Source organism: Phasianus colchicus, chromosome 12, assembly GCF_987193195.1.
Source record: "Phasianus colchicus chromosome 12, bPhaCol1.hap1.1, whole genome shotgun sequence".
NCBI classification, from domain to species: Eukaryota; Metazoa; Chordata; class Aves; order Galliformes; family Phasianidae; genus Phasianus; species Phasianus colchicus.
The window spans coordinates 1491371-1511519 of record NC_143447.1 but is presented as its reverse complement, the minus strand read 5'-3'; the positions used below and the strand labels follow the sequence as shown (position 1 = coordinate 1511519).

Genomic DNA, 20149 nt, shown 5'->3' with positions numbered 1-20149 from the left:
GGGGCACCGAGCGCTGAAGGACTCAGGGAGTGGCAGCTGGCTGCCCATATGCGATAGGTCACCGATAACAAAATAAATCAGGCCTGAGCGCACACCCGCGGCACCGGTGAGAAGCCGAGGACGGTGCTGCCGGAGCGGGGAGCAGCGCTACGGCCGGGCGCAGGGCCGCGCGCCCGCAAAGCCCACCGCCTCGCGGGAAGGAGGTCGGAGCTCGACGCTGCGGGACCCGGGTGGGAGCCGGTCCGCCGGGCAGCCCCGCGCCCACACCGCGCCGAGCACGGCCAATTCCCCAGGCACCGGGGGACACAAAGGAGCCGAAGCCCCGCACGCAGCCCGCGCACGGCTCGGGACGCCGCTCCGCGGGGAAACGCGGCACGGCCCCTCCCGCGACAAGCCCTCCTCACAACGGAGCCCCGGGGGCAGCCGCTCGCGGGCCCCGCACCCGGTGAGGCGGCTCCGGGCACGGAAGCTCGCTCCCACCCACGCTCAGGCCGGCTCCGCGACGAGCCCCCGGCCACAGAGAGGCCGGGCACGGCACAGCCGAGCCCCAAGGCCCCGAACCCCCCGGCCCCGGGCCCTACCTGGCTGCGCCGGCGCCGGGCTGAGCTGGGCTGGGCCGGGCAGGCCCCGCCGCTGCTCCTCCCTCCGCCGCGCTCGACGGGCAGAGCGCCGACCCGGAAGCGCTCGGGGAAGCGCCGCCCCTCCCCGGGCACCGCCCTATAGCGAGGAAGCGGCGGCGCCGCCCGGCAGCGCTTCCGGGTGGCGGCGGCGGCGGGCTCGCCCTAGCAACCGCGTTCGGTTGCTATGCGGAAGCCGGGCCGGTGCGTTGGAGGGGAGGACGAAACGGCTGCAGAACGGAACAAACTAACCGTACAGCAAAACCGGCGGCGCGCTTTCACTACGTTAACGTTCACCCTTTGCTTTTTTAAAGTACGACGCCCCCAGGACCGCCTGTGCCGGGGCCTCACCGCCTCGCAGCGAACGACTTCGCGGCGTTCACCCCGTGCCTCCGCTTCCAATTTACAGCCGCTCCCCCGACCGTCCGCGTCACGGCCCGCCCGGCCTCCCGCAGCCGCTCTGGGAAGCGCAGGGCTGCCGCGAGGCCCCGTTGTGGGGCACGTGTCACAGCGTGGCGGTGGGAGCACGGCGGCCCCACTCCGCGCAGCGGCTGTGACAAGGCGGCTTTGTGCGGCGCAGGGCACGCAGTCGTGCCGCTGTCGGGCGCCGCTCCAGGAGCCGCCACCCGAAGGGCCTCACGAACGCCAGCCCCACGTCAGCACGGGGCAGTGGGCAGCGAGGAGGAGCGGAGGGGCGTTCTGCAGGCTGTCCGCTAACCGCCAGCTCCTCACGCACCGCTGGCACTCGGCAGGAGGCTGCTCCTCCTCCTTTCTTCTGCTGGAAGCAGCCTCAGCAATGGCCCAGTGCGCAGCAGCAACACGCGGCCCCACCAGCTTCAGATAGACAGAAATGGGTAAGTTCGTCATTCAGAAAAGCGTTTGCTTTCTAAAGGAAAGCAGAAAAACACCAGGAAAGAGGGTCTGCAGAGAGCTTGGCCACAACAGTCCTTGCCCAAGGCCCAGGGCCATCAAATCATCCCCACTATTACATATTCCCCACCTATCGCCTCCAAATGCTGCTTTCCTATGTGCCCAAAACCTCTTCACAGCACCTTTTTGATGTTAAAAAAAAAAAAAAAAAAAGGCAAAATGTGCACTGCCGGGTCACTGGCACAGCCCAGCCCTTGGTAGCTGGAAGTGCTGCTGACATCTATTGTCAGCATGGGGAATTTCTTCTTTTTGTCTTTGTGGACGTTTGCAAGAGCTCTAACGAGCTGAGACTAATAAATAAGGCAATGCTGCCAGAGTAGTTGGTTTAACTTCTGTTGGCACTTCTCTGCTTGTTCCTATTTTATTAAAAACATTTTAAAATCTACTTACAGAGAGCATACAAGACCACTGGGTTTTGGGTTTCCTTCTTCGCCCCCCACAATTAAAAAAGCTGCAGTGTTCACACAGACCTCACCAAGGGTGTTATCATCAAATCATCAGACGTCCAGGAAATGAGAGAGGGCCTCGGGAACCTGGAACTCCAAAGCAGATACCGTGTTATGGTCGCAGTAGTAATAATACCAGAGGTGAAGTTCTCCAGAACACACCGCTTGCTCTCGGTGCCCACAAGTCCCAGGGCACGGGGAGCTCTGTGACACGGTGTGCTACCACTGTGCTTAAAAACGTCTTAGTTTCACCATAGTTTTACCACAGTTTTCCCCGCAGCCTCTCAAACGCCTACTTTTAGATCTGCTCAAAAGCTGAATAGAAGCCCAGTTCCTTAAGATCACATCCTCTGTTGTCCACACGACAAGCCGTGTTCCGCAGGGCGCGGGGCAGCGGGCGAGAAAGGGCTTAGCGAGGCTGTGAGAGCGAGCAGAGACCTCCTCCTGCAGGAAAGAGACCTGAGGGACCTCAACCAGCCCCGTGCCGCCTCTTCTTGCCCTGCCCGCTGCTCCCTGCCGCCTCTCCGTCGGGATCGCAGTTCCGCTGCGGCCGCAGGAACTCCCCGATGCCCTTCTGCCAGGCGGCAACGGGCCTCACGCACACCGTCCTCAACGGGCGGGCCGTGTTGAGCCTGCCGGAGCCCAGCACCTTCCGCGGTGCGCGGCCGGCCAACACTACTGTGACCGAGGGACCCCGCCTCCGGTCCCCACCGCGACCCTCACCTCACCTTTGCGGTACGCGCTGCCAACACCGCTCCCTTTAATGCGCGCCATCCCGCGCCAGCAGCACTACCGACGCCCGCCCGCCAATGGGAGCGCGAATTACCTCAGCGCCGACGCACCAATCCGCCAATGGGAGCGCGAGTTACCTCAGCGCTCGCTCCGCCCCTCACCGAGTTTCTCCTCAGCCCCGCGATCTGGGGTCGCTCAGCTGCAGCCTGGAGCCGGGTGCCGCCCGGGCAGCGCTTGTAGCTGACGGCCGCTTTCCTGCCCACTTCCGCGTCCCTCTCCTCGGATTCTCGGGCAGTTTCCCGCCTCCTACAGCAGCATCCCGCGGCCGGTTGCTCGGCGCCCCCTCGCCCTCCTTGGTGGTCGGGGTCATGCAGCCCTCGGAGGAGGAGGACAGCTCGGCTCCTCGCGGTCCTCGTAGCCCGGCCGTATCCGGGGGCGGCACCAGGCTTTCCTGCTCTGCTAGCTTTTTCTCTGTCACTTAGTATTAAAAAAGGATGCGTGTATACGATGTTTTCGTATAGGGTAGATGCATACCGGCTGCGTTTTTCGGAACAAAGCCCTGAGAGAGTGACCTGTCCCAGAGCCGGGCTGGGGCAAAACGCGAGAAGCACTCCGAGGGGAATGCCGCTCTGTTCTTCGACCCGCGGAACGGGAGCGCTGGGGCCGCGTTTCCGGGGGACGGCGGTGCGCCGCCATTTCCCGTCCCCGCGCGAAGATGGCGGCGCCCGGCGCGCTGCTGGGCTGGTGCGTGCGGCGCCTGCGCGGCGACTTCGGGCTGGACGTGGGCGAGGAGGTCGTGCGGTGAGCCTGCCCGCCGCCACGGGCCGCCCTGCGTCGCGCTGCTGCTGGGCTCCCCCGTTCCGCTCCCGTTTCCCCAACCCGGTCCCTTGGTCCTCCGCACGTCCTCCCCGTGCCTTGTACCTCCTGAGGGTCCCCCTTCCCCCTCACGGCCCTCCTCAGGTCCCCCGCCTGTCCTTTGGTTCTCCTCGACTCCTGGTTCGCATCCTCTATGTGAACAAGTGGGAAATACTTCTTTCGGACCCGTCTGTTACCCAGCGCAACAGCTGCCGTTAGGAAGCTGTTCAGGGGCCCCATCAGCTGTCCCCTTTCTCTGTCTTTGGGGGACTTGCTGATGGCTCTGTGGCACCTCTGTGCCTTGGTTTGCCCTTGATTTTGGCACTGAGAGGGGTGTGCGTGAAGAAGAGCACGCTGTGGGCTCTGTGTGGTTAAGCAGGAGCTTCTCGTTGTCCTAGGTTAGGCTTTTTTACATTATGTGAGTGCAAACACCATCCCACTGATTATTTGTTATTATTATGGGGCAATGGGAATAGGAAACTTAGCCTAGAATGGAGAAAGAAAGGCAGTTTGTGTTCCTTTATTATTAATTTAACTGAAACAGCCACAAGGGTTTTGCCAATACATCTGTTTAAGCATTTATCTTAGAAAACCTTTCCCTTTCTATAAACTCCACAAAAACCTGGTATGAAGAAGGGAGATGAGTTCTGCTAGTTCCTTGTGTGTGTGATCAGGCCGTTGGAGCCCTGACAACAAAAGCCCCCATACCCACTTCTTTCCATCCCACCCTCCTGCAGCTACATCCTGTCGATAACAAATGAGGATGAGATCCGTGAGTATGTGGTCGATCTCCTCCAAGGCACCGAGGGGAAGAAGGGGAGGTTTGTGGAAGAGCTGCTGTCACGCTGGCAGCAGTCCTCTCAGTCACCTGCTGAGCCCTTACCGGCCTATCGGAAAAAGGATGGTGAGTGGTGTGGGGAGGGAGGGGTCGAAATATTAAGTATCTTGGTTATTCTGCTTGTAGAAAATCATTTACCATTAATGCCTATGGTTGGTCCTATTTCTCTACATTACTACGTAGCCAATTTCCATTCCCTAAGTGGATGCAGGAGTTCAGGGGCATCCTATTGCCGCTTGCTCTGAGCCTTTGTGCTTACATGCTCTTGCAGAGACTTCAGAGGCACCTCGGGCTGTAGACCAAGCAAAGAAGGGGAAACGCAAAGGAAGGAATAAACAGGAAACACCTGCATATGTGGAGCCCAGCACACATGTGGAGGAAGTAAAAACCCCCCTCGACCTGGCCAAGGTGGGTGCATCTGATACATGAGCACTGACTGCATGGCTGCGTGTTGTGGTGGCTGTTTCTGTATTGCCACTCCTTTTGAAGCTGAATGCAGGTTTGAGCAGACAGTACTCACTTTGTCTGTATATAGGAGTCTTTTCCTGCCATGGGGCAAATACTATTCTTGGGGATGGTGAGACTGAAGTTTTGAAGCTTGTGGCATTAAGGAATGTGGCAAAACATTGCTTCTTGCTCTATTTGAAACTTGGCGATCACACTGAATAAAGCTTTAATGAAAAACTGAAATATTTCAGGCTCATGTTGCTCCAGAAAGGAGATCTTGAATGTTAGAGCTCTACAGAAAGAAGCTGCAGAATATGAGAATAGAAACACTAAAAACCAGGATATCCTGTCTCAAAGCAGTGCAAGGCCAGCAAGCGTTCATTACCTTTCTTTCTGATAGCTAATTAATACATTTTGTAACAGGCTTGTTTTCCATTCAATACAACTGTTTGTCAGATTAAGCACATCAAATCAAATACTGTTGTAGTTACCCAGACTGAATTTCTGAATTTTATTTCTGCTGAGCGTGCTATGCAGAATAAGTGTGTAAAAGTGTGCTGCACTTAACTGACGTTAGATCTGCAGTGGATTCCTTTGTGCTACAAACATTGAGCATGGTGTACGTCCCCAGAGCTAATTTCTGTGATTTATCCAGGTCTCACCTTGTGAAGCCGTGGAGCATCATACAAATCTTAAAAGTTAGGGCTGCACCTGAATAAATGGTGGAACTTACTTATGGTTTTAAACTGAGGGTTCTGTAGTAGGGGAAGTGCAAATGCTTAAAATATTGATAAAGATTTACAAAGCAAACAAACACTTTTGGAACTGTGGGGTTCCAAACAGACAGGTCATGTTCCATTGCCTGGCTTGTATCAGGAATGGTGTGGTGAGCAGGACTAGGGGATCCTAGTCATCCTGCCCCTGTACTCGGCACTGGTGAGGCCTCACCTTGACTTCTGTGTTCAGTTTTGGGCACCTCAGTACAGAAAGGACATGGAGGTGCTGGAGCAGGCTCAAAGAAGAGCTACAAGGCTGGGGAAGGGCTTGGAGAAAATGGCCTATGAAGAGAGACTGAAGGAACTGGGGCTGTTTAGTCTGGGGAAGAGGAGGCTGAGGAGAGACCTTAATTGCTTTCTTCCAATAGCTGAAAGGTGACTGCAGCAGATTGGGGGTGGTCTCTTCTCACTGGCAGGTGACAGGATGAGTGGAAATGGCCTCGAGTTGTACCAGGGTAAGATTAGGTTGGATATCAGGAAACACTTCTTTACAGAAGGGTTGTGAAGCACTGGAATGGCCTCCTCAGGGAGGCAGTTGAGTCACCATCCCTGGATGTGTTTAAAAACCGTTTGGATGTGGTGCTCAGGGACGTGATTTAGTGGAGAGTTGTTAGAGTTAGGGTGTATGGTTAGGTCGTGGTTGAACTCAATGATTTTTAAGGTCTTTTCCAACCTGAGTGATTCTATGATTCTATGATTTCCTTCTAGTTCCCTCTCAGCCTATTGGAAATACTGAGAAACTTCTGCCAAGGTGTTGGGGTCACTATGTCTGTTTTTGTTTCTGCTGAACAGTGGAGTTTGAATCTGGTAGTGGCAGCGAAGCCAATTGGGGAGAGCTGAGAGGACTAGAAATGCTTTATCTTCTCATTGTGAAACTAGTAGCTTGGTTTAGAGCAGAGCACAGAGTAAGCTGGTGAAAGCAGCCAAGCAAGAGATATGCTGCAGTGTGTCACTACTGCTGGGAAAACCAGTGTGTGAGCCACAAGTTCATCCTTGAGCATGCAGCAGCTGGAGAATGCAAGTTGTTGTTCAGTGGTGGATTAAAACTGGCTTTCTGGGGAATAGCTTCCTCTTTTACCGGTCAGGGAGCCTATGCAGAGAAGAGGCAAAGAGATGCTGTTCTTGAGCTGCAAGAGGAGTGTTAAGTGTCACGATTATGACAAGCCCAGAGTGCATTTATATGTGAATGATGCTTGCTGAAATAGATCAAGATATTAAGTCCTACCTTTTCTTGGTCATGACTAGTATGCAATTCTTACTTGAAACCAGTCTTACCCAGTGTCACGGGATGGGTTTGTGTCTGGAGTCTGTTGTGCTTACTTTCAAAGCATCTGTTTTTGAGTATCGTTAGAGAAATGTTCACAGCAAAAAACGTGAATGTGCAGAACATGGAAAACCTCTGCACATGTGCAGGACTGACAGCACACCTGCCATCTAGACCCAAGTGATTTCAGCTTGCAGAGGCAGCAAAGAGATCAAATGGGCCTGCAGCATCCTCATGTCCTTGCTCTGGTGAGATGCCTCGGATTGTTTCTGGCAGGCCTAAGGTTCTCTTTCAGTTGTCTTGGTTTAGACATGGGGAAATTTCATTCTGATTAAGCAAAATAGAGATTATCTGAGTCTTCTCGGCCTGGTCAAGTATCAGTGTTTTCCCTTTGCTGCTAGTATTACAATGTGAACACGTTTTCTTTATTTTTCTTCTCAGGCGCAGGAGAACAGCACTTCAAGCAGCAGCAATTCCTGTAAGAGAAAGACCAAATATGTCAGCCTGTACACCAAAGAAGGGCAAGACAGGCTGGCTGTCCTGATCCCTGGCCATCACGCCTGTGAGTGCCTGGGCCAGAAACACAAGCTCATCAACAACTGCTTGGTCTGTGGGCGCATTGTGTGTGAACAGGAAGGCTCTGGACCCTGCTTGTTTTGTGGTTCACTGGTTAGTAATGAGGTGTTTTTTTTTATTTGCCATTTTTACGTAGAATTGTATTTTGCTCAGGGCTTTAAATGTGCTGAACTAGCTTCTTGTCTTGGATCAAAGCTCCCTAAGCAAAGTGCCCCAAGATCTAGAGCTGTGCAGGAACGAACCTGTGGCATCTGCTGCCAGGGGAAGACTTCAAGTCACTTTTGTGTTTTTACGAAGAGAGCAGAGAAGTTTCCCTTGTAATTTGCATCACTTTGGAGCTTACCTGATTTATGACCAACTCTTAGGGCTGTCTCTGCATTGCACCAGTGTCCAAATCGCACGCCAGGCTTCAGACTCGTCCTGGGCACAGCCCAGCTTGGCCTGTAAATGGAAGGAGAAAAGCCTCCTTTATGTCCTGCATTTGGTTGAAAGGGCACCTTTTGGAGAAGTGGGCAAGCTAAGGAGTATAGATTCAGTGAGGTTAACCTCAGCAGATAGGGGATATTGGTTGGGTGTAGAAAATGTTTGAAATCAGGTTGGCTGCAGTTTTCAAAGATTTCTTTATCTCCATATGATCAACCCAGAAAATGACTGTGAGTTAAGTATTGTTCATCTGCTCAAGAAGCTTCTGAGGGTGTCTTGTCCTCTGAGAGCACTCAGCAGTGTGTCTGCCCACAGAACCAGGCTGTATAACTTGCACAGGTTGTTGTTACTTAAGAGCAAGCTGTTAGGTTTCTCCCCATGTAAACAACACAGAAAGAATAAAGGCATGGACTATCCTGGCCATTTTAAGCAGCTCACCTTGAGCTGTTGTCCCAAGCTCTGAAGCTTGTTGACCACACGATGTCCTTCTTAGCCTTTGTTTCCACTTTAGGTGTGCACTAAAGAAGAGCAGGACATTCTTCAGCGGGACTCAAACAAGAGCCAGAAGCTGCTGAAGAAGCTCATGGCAGGTTAGTGTCATCTCATATCTTAAAGTAATAAATCCAACCTATTTTGCTTTGCCTCGTGCTTGCTTTGTAGAAACAAGTGCGCGCATATCTTGCTGTATATGTTGCTTAAATCATAATTATGACGAATTGTTGGCAAAGTCAAAGGGAAATTCTTTCTTGTGAACTAGTGCCTGAATGTTTCTCTGAGATGCAGATTGCCAGGGCAGTTTATGAATTGCTTTTGCTTCAAATTTCCCTGTGACACTTGCCCTCATTGATGCATGGTGTCTGTGGTGAGCATTACAGGGGTGGCTGGGACGCCAGCATGCCATATGCCCTCAGCAAGCACTCAGCGGCGTTTCTGGACATCATTGTTGGTGATAAGTGCAAGTGTCAAATGGCAGTGTATAATGTCCTTACCCAGAGGCCTTAGGGCTGCTTGTCAGGCATTCCTGAATCAATTCTGAACTGGATCACCACAGCAGTCCTTGAAAATTGGGATAGGTCCTGGGTGGAATGTATGCTGTGGAAGATGAAGTGCTGCTATCTGATTTACCAGGGCGAGAGAAGTGTTGGTTAAAACTTTCTAATGGCTTCTCTCATCTAACATTTATCTTGGGAGCTAAAAATAAGAATGGAGAAAGGAAAGCACGAGGAAATAATAACCAATCTCCGAGTAAAGACCTCTGCACTATGGGGATGTTTGTCTGAGTTGAGTTGAAATATAGCCAAGGTCACAGTGTTCTTGGTTGAAAAATAAACTTTGCTGAGGAACTGGGGAAGTATTTACTCTGGGTCTTGGTGTCAATATCTGTTTAGAACTGCTGATGTGCAGGAGGTCCTGTAAGTCCTCAGGAACAATAGGTGGTCAGAGTCAGCCTGTTTATAATCTTCCTGTAGAGATCCTGTTGTACTTCATGATCCCTTTTTCTTACCCATTTTATTGGGCTCCACTTCTGTCTCTGCTGGATCTCGCTTTGTGCATTGTCTGTGTAGGTGAAGGCTCAAATGTGGATGGCTGTTTGTCTCAGGAGGGGAAAAAATGTGGATTGGCTGCTACACGGAAATAAAGGCTTTTTTGTTTCCCTGAAATAAAGGCATTATGCTGTGTGTTGTCCTCTGTGAAATACATTGGCTCGTTCCATTGTTGCTGTGAGACAAACATTTTCTCCTTTTGTTTGGTTGGTTGGATTTTGGCCTCTAGCCAGAAGTGGTAAGAAATAAGAGATTATTGCTGGGAATATATTTCTCTTTCTCTTTCTCTTTCTCTCTCTCTCTCTCTCTCTCTAACAACAGCTGGTCTCAGAAACATGCTGAGGTGTGTTGTGGGGAGATTTCATTTGTGAGAAGCTTGTACAGCAGCAGACACAAGGCATGCTCTGTGCATAACTAGCAGTTGTCATCCATGTATTGTGACTAGAGACTCTTTGTAGTGGTAACAGCGCTTAGGAGATAATTTGGCTTTTAGGAGGACCCTCAAGGCCTGCACTGACAATGGGTTTGGGTTGCTCAAGTGATTGCAAAAGGCCAAAGGAAAATCAAAGACCAAGACTTTGTCTCTTAAACACTGCCTAGACATTGTCACTCAAGTTTTAAATGCTTTCTCCTATTGGGAGGGGGAACTTTGCAAAAGAGGCTGGAGAAAAGCTCAGAAGTTGGTTTAGACAGATGGTGGTGTTGATGCAAGGTATTTCTTCTCACTCCTTGAATGGCATTTATTTTAGGGGCATGTCTGCAGCCAACCCTACCGAGACTGGGCTTTAAACAACCAGCTTTCCCTAAAGCTGTGATTTATTTTCTATCTCAGGTGCTGAAAGTTCAGGGAATTTGGATGCCATAAGCAAAGACCTACTGCCTCGGCAAGAAGCTAGACTGAAAGCAGGCCTAGAGATGGCTGTGAGACACAAAGACAAGTTGTTGGAGTTTGACAGGACGAGGTAAGTACCAGCTGTGAGCAGTGAAGTTTGGTGTTCTCATTCACTAGTACAAGAATGAACTCCTTTAATGTGTTCTGTTGGGATGTCCTTGCTTTGTGTCTCTGAGAGCAGAAGGGAGCAGGAAGAAAGGGAGGTTTGGGGCATATGGTGCTGTTCTGGGCTGGTCTTTTACCATTGTGGTTATTTCTCACCAGCGTGCGTCGAACCCAGGTCATTGACGACGAATCAGATTATTTTGCGACGGACTCCAACCAGTGGCTGTCCAAGCAAGAGAGGGAGGCTCTACAGAAGAGAGAGCAGGAACTGCAGGAGCTGCGCCATGCCTCCCGCCTTGCCAAAAAAATCACCATCGACTTTGCTGGAAGGCAGATCCTGGAGGAGGACAGTGGGATGGCTGAATACCACAGCAAGTAAGTGAGAGCAGGGAAGTGAAAATTGCTACTGGTGAAGAGTAGCTTCTGGAAGAGAAGTGTAAGGAAAGCTGTGCAAGCCATTCTCTTGAAGGGCACCTCTGTTTATAGGATGCACTTCCACATCCTTTTCTTCCTTCAGGGTCTTTTTGGCTTGCAGCATATAATCTTTCAGCACAGACCTGCTGAGATCGCTGCCTCAGCCTGACTGTGTGAGACTTGCAGAGCTAACACATCTCTTAGACATAAATCTTCCCTGCAAAGTTGTTGCAGAAGGACTATCTCACCAGAACCAATTAATCTCAGCTTCTGACCTGGAAGAGTTTCTGTGGTAGATAAGAATAACCATTGAAATTAAAGCAAAGAAATCATCTAGTTTAAGGAAAGTGGTTAAAAAAATGGAAAGACTCAGGTTAGAGGTGTTTGTGCAGGGATTTTGCCAGGGGGAAGGAGGGAATTCTCATGCCTCTCATTTGTCCTTACAGACTGGATGAAACTATTGAAGCCATTAATTGTGGCACGCTGAACAAGCCAGCTTCCAACCCAGAAGCAAAGATGACTCCGAGTTCTGGTGTGTTAGTGAATCCCCATCTTCTTCAGCCTGCTCCTTTGGTCAGTATGAGTTGAATTTTGTTGAATGAGTTGAACTGATTTAGAGCAGAATTCTGACTAACTCTGGGAGAGCTGTGCTTAAGAATTGTGAATTCTAGTGTCCCTGTAGGAGTGCCTCATTCCTCCCCTGTCTCAGAGATTCTCGTTTGCCATCTGAGTTAGAGATAGAGAAGATTTGCCAGTTCCCTGCTCTTGGCCCTGCTCTCAGGAGGTTTGGTTTATTTGGGTTGTAGTCTCCTGCCACCTCTTCAGGAATTTGGAAGAATTTCTGAGAGTCAGCCTAGGGCTGTGTTGTTTTTCAGCTCTATTAATGAAGTCTTTTCTGCCAGCTTTCCTGATCTCGATGGGCATAATCTCTAGCGTCTAATTCTACTTTAATCATGATACGATTGGTATGTGCTAAGCATTTTGGAAGCAGGATGATTACCAGTTTTGAGTGTTGACAGCTGTGAACATGCTTTGAAAATTGTATTTCCCTATGAATACTTTAAAACACCAGCCTGCAGTTTTATTCTTTAAATCTGTAGTTTAGCTGTGACACACAGAAAGGAAGAGCTACACAGAGTGGATTCACTCTGCCTTTCCTACTACCGAAGTACAGTGTGCACGTGCAGCATTCTCTTTGCAGGGAAGGATGAATGTTCCCAGTAAGAGTAATACAACGCTATCTTTAAGTGAAGGAAAGCTTCAGATAGGATTTACATTTTATGTATATTGCTACTAGAGAGGTGCTAACTTTTTTCTTCTTTCTTTTGAACACTGAAGTGGGTGGACCAGACTGGCTTGCTCCCACACAGGGGAGCCACCCATTCCATGGGTGCTGGAGAAGAGTTTGGCTCAGAGCGGAACAGACTCCGGATTCAGGACCGAGAGTTACAGGAGATTTCAGATGATGGTTGGTGCCTCAGCATGCACCAGCCTTGGGCTTCTCTGCTCATAAGAGGAATCAAAAGGTAAAGAGTAAAATGTTGGAGAAGCCCAGTGAATCCATTTCTCATGAAAATAGCTAAACTGGAAGGTTCAAGCTATGGAGAGATGCTGATGTTTCTGCTGTATAGTCAGGGTGTACCTTTCTGGAATACGAGAGTTAAATAGGCTGAAAATGTTCTTCTGGTCTTTTTGTCTGTGATAAGTCTGTGTAGCAGGCTTTGTTTAACTAAACCAAACCAAAAAACACCCACCCCATACCTTGCACACACCTTTCCCCTCTGGCCTAGGAATCAGGTTCCAAAGAGAAGCTCCTTCAGCCCAGCATCTCTGGCAAGTTAATTCATCTTTTCTGCCATTAATAGAGAACAAGGAATCATCTTTAGCCTTTATTCTTTCCTTCAAAGAATGTTTCATGTTAGAGAGCAAAGCTTTCTCTTCTCCCAATCTGAAGATGCCGTAAATCTCAGCATGCCCTGATTCTGCATTGAGGTGATCTGGGCTGCTTCGGTACAGATGCAGCATTGGTGCTTGGTGCCCATGCTGAGATCCATATCTAAGGACTGCCCTGTACAGGTGTCTGGTCATTTGTTACTCTCCAGATCACGTGCTCAATGTGCCAACTTTGGAGCTTATAAGTGAATTATTCGAGCAGATTGTCCTGCACACTTCCAACATACTGTTGTTTTTACAGGAGATTGATGTCCTTTTGTGCTGTTACTTTGTAGGAGTGAGGACATGCTTTGCTTGTGGCATTATTTCTTGCCCTTCTCTGCTTTTCTCTAGTTCTGACACATTGCTTGAGGTTTATGTAGTCCGGGTTTAGCAACAGGAATTACCTAGTGAAATGTTAGATTGAAAGTCTGTCTGTGTGGGAATTCTCTTGAAATCTAAGTCCTAAATTCTCCTTTGTTCTCCTAGGGTGGAGGGCAGGACCTGGTACACATCTCATAGAGGGCGGTTGTGGATTGCAGCTACTGCCAAAAGACCTTCCCCTCAGGAAATCTCTGAATTGGAGACCACCTATAGAATGCTGCTTCAGAAAGGTGAACTTCTTGGATCTTTGTACATTGAGCCACGTAATGAGCAGTGTCAGAAAGCCCTTTCTGCTGAGCAGATATTACTGCTTCACTTTTTTACTTTCTGTTCTTGAAATTCTCTTCATCCTTTGTGCATTTCATCAGTTGAATTGGTATGGTGGCTGACTTTCACTCCATCCTTAGGCTTTTCAGATACTCCAAGCACAAATGCTAGAGAATTGTGCCTGACTTCCCTGATCAGTTTTGACAGCGAAGGACTTCATTTTATTCTGGGCTCAAGCAATAAGATACCAAGTGTGTGTGTGTGTGTGTGTGTGTGTGTGTGAAGTTGCTTGTGCTGCCGTCTGTTCACAGGGATGTTAAAGGCTTTTCATGTATTCTGACCTTGTGGGAATCGAGAAGGAAAACGTGCAGTTTACCACAAAAATGTTGTTCTCTCATGTGTGTAGGTGAATACTGGTGGCTGCACCGCACACATGTTTGTGCAGTGTTTCTGCATGTTGCCCAACTGAAATGTCATGTGCAGGAATGTCATGCAGGCTGAGGATATGTGGAGAGAGCAATGCACAACCTTTACCATTTTCAGCACACACACAGTTTATGCCAGTGTGCTCTTTCCCTACTGAAAATGGAAAAAAAGAACTTCAGAATGTTAAAGTCGCTTTATGTTTTCTTCTGCCTTAAAAAGCGCAGGTGTGTCGAGGGAGGGAGGGGTACCTGGGGGTTGAGAGATCCCAGCAATGTGTGTGGAGATGTGTGCCCCTTAAAATATATTTCTTTTGATGCAGATGTGGAATTTCCGAATGATTATCCCTCAGGGTGCCTCCTGGGCTGTGTGGACATAACTGATTGTTTATCGCAAGAGCAATTTAATGAGCAGGTGAGTGCAGTAAAACCTTTACAAGCCTCTATTTTCTGGAAGACTTTTCCAAGTGGTGTAACTCACTTTTCTGAGATGCTCTAGAGAAGATGGTGAATGAAAAAATTCAAGTGTGATGAGAGGAGGCACTTCTACCATGCAGTTCTGTATGCCTAAGCAAGATAATATGTTTCATCAGTGGTGGGCTATAAGGATTCAATCTACAGTCAGCCTCTCTGGCACTGCTGAAACTGGTTTCTCACATACCATGAAACTCTTTTCAGTAAGGACTCAGTAAGCTTTTCAGTAAGCTGTTTAATTAAACTAACACAGGCTTGAGAGATCATGCTGCAAAGGCTCCTGACAGCTGTTGCTTTTCCTGTGTGGACAAATGTGCAACAGAAGATTTGTGGGTGTTGTATTTCTGGTTTTTATCCTCATTTGGCAAGCTCAGGGACTTAATCTCACCTGAATATGACTTATTCTAAAGCACTGATTGTCTTAAACACAAGATGCTGACAGAAATGCTCAAAGTTTTGCCCAGCCAGGCAGTATGCCTACACTGGTCTTTCCATTTCAGAGAGGACTTTACATAGAGTAAAGCATTCTTGACTGATCTGGTAGCCTTCTATGATCAAGTGGTTAGAGCCTTTCCATTCAGCAAGGCTGTCACTGGAATATCCTACAGTGTGTGTATATCCAAAACGTGTCTGGGTAGAGCTGTTAGGGTTGAAAAAGGGTTGGACTATTGCACTCAAAATGCGGTGATGATTGGATCATCATCTCTCTGGAGACTGAATACAGGTGTTGGTGCTCAAGATTTTTTCCTCAAACTTCTCCTATTTAATGAGGTTGGAGCAGAGACCTCCTGAAGTCTGATTCTGTTCAGCAATGCTGTATCAGACTCCATGCCCCAGACATGGAGCAGCTGCTTTCCTCAGGGTGTGTTTTATTAATCTACCAAGTCTGCACTTAGCGCTAAGCACAGTAGGCTTGTTCTCAGTGCTGTCTGTTCATTCCACTGCCCCATGTATGGCCAGGTTTGGTCGAATGGGAGCTGGCAGTCCCCAACGTGTTCACTTGATAGTGAACAAGACAGACTTCCGAGATGGAAAAGAATGCACCAGACTGATGAGTGCCTTCTAGCCACAAAGAGTTGGAAAGGCATCAGTGGCTGATGGCAGTTTCTCATAAAGTGTTTTTCTGGCCTTCCCACACCCCTGAGCTTTTTAGCAAGCAGAAGTTACAAGAGAGATGCCTGGAAACCACAGATAAAGAGAGTGCTTCTGCTTATTTTCAGTCAGGGTCAATTCTCTCAGGAAGGGGGAAAGGTTAGACTATGAGCAGCAGAGGGAGCTTTGGGACAAGAATACAGCAATCTGCAGGCACTTTCGGCCTTTGTGTGGGAGCAAACCTTGGCAGAGAGAAGAGGAAGAAATTTTGGGGTCAGTGTAGGATTTTTTTTTTTTCCTATATCATCATCATCCACAATTCCTCCTCTTCCACTGTGGGTATGTTCTTTAGGTGCTGGTAAAATGGCTGCAACAGCTTCTTAAAATCTTGAAATCAAGATGTTGGTAACTAGTTTTTAATCTTCCCACAGAGAAATTTCACGGTAAGGAATAGTCTCTGTAAATTCCTCTCAGTTTGCTGATACCACTTGGCTGGAGAGACACCAGGAAAAGAGTAGCATATTCCAGGAATGCTGTTATCATACCTATAGGCAAGAGATTTTCTTCTCGAAAGCCATAGTAGATATGGGTTTATATCTCTCTGGTTTTTGCTGCTTCCACATCACAAAATTTTTGTTATTCCTAATTTGTTACCTTATTACAGTTTTTTTTGTCAGTCTTTTTACCCAGGCTCAGTGTATGCAGTGTTTGTTTGTCTAGCTTGTAAGATTGAATTCAGAGATCTGAGCATCCTTCTGAAGTTGGTTGATGAGAAAATGTGTGTGGTTTTGGACTAGAATGAGCCACAAGTGCATCTGGAAGAAGCTGAGATGAATTTAATTGCAAATGCTAGCAAGACAAAAATGCGTGTAGCGCCAGCTCAGAAATCCAAGTTGGATCTCGCTGGGAGCAGGAAATCCCTGTTGATCGCACTGGTGATTCAGCCGGGTTTATCAGCAAGCAGCCCCAAAGCCACTTGTCAGCAGTGTAATCCAGCGATTACTTGGTGTACAAGGTCTCCTCCTAGCTTCAGGAGGAGCAGGAAAGGCCGATGTTATTATCTCCCCACTTAAAGCTTGCAAAAAACACTGGCAATTTTCTAAAGAGCTGCAGTGTGTTACCAGGTAAGGCAATGCGATGCTGCCGCAGAGACCTTGGAGATGAAACCACTGCAGAGCTCCTCAAGCACTGTGCTCAGGCTCACACCTCTCCTCTTCCCTAACTTTTATTGGAAGCTCCTGTGTTTTCCATAAGAAATAATTTCACAAGCACAGAGCAAGCTGTGTTTGTGGGTTGTCCCCACCAGCTGAAGATGAAATAGTTCCCTGTGGTGCACATTGCTGTTTGATGCTGACCCTGCCTTTTCCAGCAGCCACAGGAGTTGGTTTTGACTCTTGTGACCAACCTTTCCACTAGACAAAGGAGGCTCTTGCTGATCCATGCTTCCTGAGGATATATATATTTTCGATATATATTTTTTACACTTGTGCAAGTGCTTGCCTTATTATTTGGGACTGGTTACTTATTCATGTTATTACCGGACACGCAGGTCTGGCCTTGCATAACCCCTTCACAGGGGTCAGCCCTGCAGCGTGCAGTGTTTGAAGGTGGCTTGGTTTGCTGAAGTGGTTTGCAGGTCTGCAGGGCTGTGCAAGAAGTGATGACAGGACAAGATCTTGCACGCAGTAGCTGGCAGAGAGCAGAGGAGGATGTTTGCTGAGGAGAGATGTCCTTGTGATTAAAGTCAGCATCACGTCAGATGACATCGCCCTAATCCCAGCTATACTGCTTATGGTATGGACTAGTTCAATAAGTTCCTCTGGGTCTCTTTCCCATGCAGGAAATAAGGCAGCACTTGCCTCTCGGAGATGATGTATACCTAATTTCATTGTTCTGATCTTTCGATAGAAGGTACTCTAGGAGCTGAATTACTATCAGGTAGGAAAGTCCACTCAAGGCACTTGCTTTGCTCCCAGGGGAGTGAAGCAAAAGCTGCTTTCTGAATTCAGCCTGCTGCCTAGGGCTGGTGCCAGCAGATCCCTCTGTGTGGCTCTTAAATCTCAGTATTTCTAGCGGCGCTTCAGGCATCCTGCACCTCCTTGGAGTGCCTTCTGGACTCATTTCCTCCTGCTGATGGCAGCCACCCAAAAAGCACTGGTTCAGATCAGAATGATCCCTTTGTTATGTTTTTCGGTGCTAGAGGTGACCTGGAAACTTTTCCCCTGTCAAGATCTGAGTGTTGATGACTGCTTTTCCTTGCTGCGGGCTGACGTCACCGACACCTCAAGCAGAGCAAGGAGCTGCCTTTCTTTTCCTGCATTAGGTGTTGGTGACTTCAGCACTGGTGACTGAGGAAACATGGGATGGTGCAGGCAGGGCTTGGCAGGAGCCTAAAGCAAGCAGAGAACTATTTACATTTATGCTGTTTTAATGTGTTCTGAAGTCCATGTTCATTTTGCTAATGACTTTGATCAGAGAGACTGTTACTTTAACTGGAAAAGGAACATTTCCGCTGCTGCTATTTTAGTAGTTGATAGGTGTGTTTGGACTTATTTTAAATGCAAGCACACACAGATACTGATACCTAGCAGTAGCTATAATCTTGGATTGAAATATCAGGTAATTATGTTTGACGGGAGTAAAGTGTTTATTTTTCATTTCTAGGTGATCGCTTAGTGTCCTAAATCTGCACAAGGGAACGTGTCTAAGCTATTTCTGTGCCATGAGATTGCAGCTATCATTTAAATGGGTTTCTTTTTTCCTCCCCAGGAAATTTACGTTTAATCTCTTGTCCTCCTCTTTCCTACCCAGTGGAAATAACAGCAAAAAAAAAAAAAAAAAAAAAAGAGAGAGAATTGGGCACTAAGCATACAGGACGTGATTTAATTTATCCTGTAGGAATGAAGGAGGGAGGTAGAAAATTTCTGTGTTTAGAATCCAGAGAGTGCCTTTTCAGATTATCTGCAAATAAAGGACCAATAACATGCTCATGGTATTTTCCCAAGAAGTAAGTTAATGAGAGGGAGGAACATAAACACATATGTTGAAATGTACTTTGAAGAACATTATGAATATATGGAGATTTAAGTATGACTTTCCGTGAGGACCTCCATAAAGGTTGAGACAAAAGCTCTTTTTTGCAGTGGTTCAGCTGTCTGGTGCACATAGCCAGGAGACTCCTCTGTTCACTCCCACCAAAGAGATGCTTCTGGTTCCCAAGGCTTGATTATCACACCTCTACTAATGAATGAATTTAACAAGGTTTCAGGTTTTGGGGACTAGATCAGGTTAGTGCAAAAGGAAAGATGTAGAGGTGGCTGTTAGTGACTGCAACCAACAGGAAGGCCTTTGAACTTTACGGGTCTCTGAGTTCTCCTAAGCTGAATTTGTCATTCACACGGAGCCTGATGCAAGATCCAATAGCATTAGGTGTTAGTCTGGATTGCAGGGACCTACAGGTGATGCATGTGTTTATTCAGTTCCTCGCTGTACTTCCTCTAGAAACAAAGCACCTCTGGTTCTTGGTTGTAGAAGCAGAGTAGGCACGCAGCTGGTTTGGATTATCGACAGTAAGAGATGGGGGAGTTTTTCTGTATGTGAAGTGCTTTGGTTTTCATCAGAAGCTGTTCTAATGCTCCAGCTGCCTTGCATAAGCCAGCAGGTTTACTGAGGCCACTGCTCACTCTGTTAAGATGAAGGGGAGATTGTCACTTGATGATGATTAATTTAGGAATGCATTAACATGCCAAAGAAATCGAATGATAGAGGCTAGCTTGCCCTGTCTTCTGGTTTCATAGACCCTGGGGAAAAAAACGAAGCCAAGGCTGAAGTATATGACTTAATTAATGATGACTGTGGACTTAGCCTCTGCTACCATTTCAACAAACTAGTCAGCGATCTGGGAATTTGTTTCTTTCAGATGCGGTCACTGTAACTTGCCTTCTTCTTGGCATTTGGGCTTTATTAATCCTGAAACTGCGGGTTAGATAACACCGACCTCAAGCCAGGTGCCCTGGTTTCCCAGCTGTGGCTCAGCTGGGTTGAGCCATGGCTGTGCCTTTAGGTGGTGATCCTAAACAGTGATGGCGCCGGCAGCTACAAAACACAGCTGAGGGCCCAAAGACTTGCTTCAGCTTTCACCAGCACGGCATCAATTTCACAGCCCCAAACAGACCGGTCACTCAGCTGCAAATCCTGGTTCGGCTATGAGAAATAGCATGATGCTTCATGACCAGATCAATAGCTCCAGCAGCCTGCCGGCAGCAGCGTGGCTCCTCAGGGAGCAGCAGCGAGGGTCACAGCGGGGAGCGGCGGCTGCTGGAAGAAAGCAGAGCAGGGATGTGGATGTCTGATCTGCACTGAGCTGCATTCACCAAAGTTGGGTTTAATCTTCCTCACGTGCTGAGCTCAGCTGCACCAGTCTTTAAATCAGAGTTTCAAAGGAAGAAGTAAGGACTTTATGGAGCTGATTGAAAATGCCTGGCTGCATCTAGCAGGGTGCAGGTGCTCTGAGCAGAAGCAGGTGCCCTGTTTTCTCCTCATCTCCTTGTTGCCTCTCTCCTCCCCACTGCCATGCTTTCGCCTGATAGCTCAAGCAGGGGGGCTGCATTGCAGCTGAGGTTAGCCCTGCCTCCACGCTCCCTTGGCACTGGAGTATGAAATGGTTCTTCAAGCTGAGCCTATTACACTACTGAATATTTTTCCAAGTCTACCCAGTTT

The 20149-nt window shown here is 48.5% G+C and overlaps 2 protein-coding genes across 10 annotated transcripts in view; one reads left to right on the top strand and one right to left on the bottom strand.

Moving 5' to 3' along the window:
- Positions 1–2830, bottom strand: part of CSNK1G1 (casein kinase 1 gamma 1) — an 87960-nt gene extending 85130 nt beyond the window's left edge. For 4 of the 8 annotated variants that reach the window (XM_090148583.1, XM_090148582.1, XM_031616187.2 and 1 more), the window contains exon 1: positions 582–716. The gene's annotated coding sequence lies outside the window, so the exon portion shown is untranslated. Of the gene's footprint in view, positions 1–581; positions 717–968; positions 1679–1937; positions 2081–2721 lie in introns of those variants that run through there. The other 4 variants (XM_031616188.2, XM_031616190.2, XM_031616192.2 and 1 more) reach the window with 4 other exon arrangements.
- A 549-nt stretch (positions 2831–3379) lies between these two features.
- TRIP4 (thyroid hormone receptor interactor 4) overlaps positions 3380–20149 on the top strand; it is a 28615-nt gene continuing 11845 nt past the window's right edge. For both annotated transcript variants that reach the window (XM_031616184.2, XM_090148581.1), the window contains exons 1-11: positions 3380–3526; positions 4318–4484; positions 4690–4826; positions 7347–7574; positions 8416–8494; positions 10281–10410; positions 10605–10820; positions 11306–11432; positions 12198–12385; positions 13281–13405; positions 14188–14279. In XM_031616184.2, coding sequence (XP_031472044.2) covers positions 3441–3526; positions 4318–4484; positions 4690–4826; positions 7347–7574; positions 8416–8494; positions 10281–10410; positions 10605–10820; positions 11306–11432; positions 12198–12385; positions 13281–13405; positions 14188–14279 — 1575 coding nt within the window. In that variant the 5' untranslated portion in view covers positions 3380–3440. The remainder of the gene's footprint in view (positions 3527–4317; positions 4485–4689; positions 4827–7346; positions 7575–8415; positions 8495–10280; positions 10411–10604; positions 10821–11305; positions 11433–12197; positions 12386–13280; positions 13406–14187; positions 14280–20149) is intronic.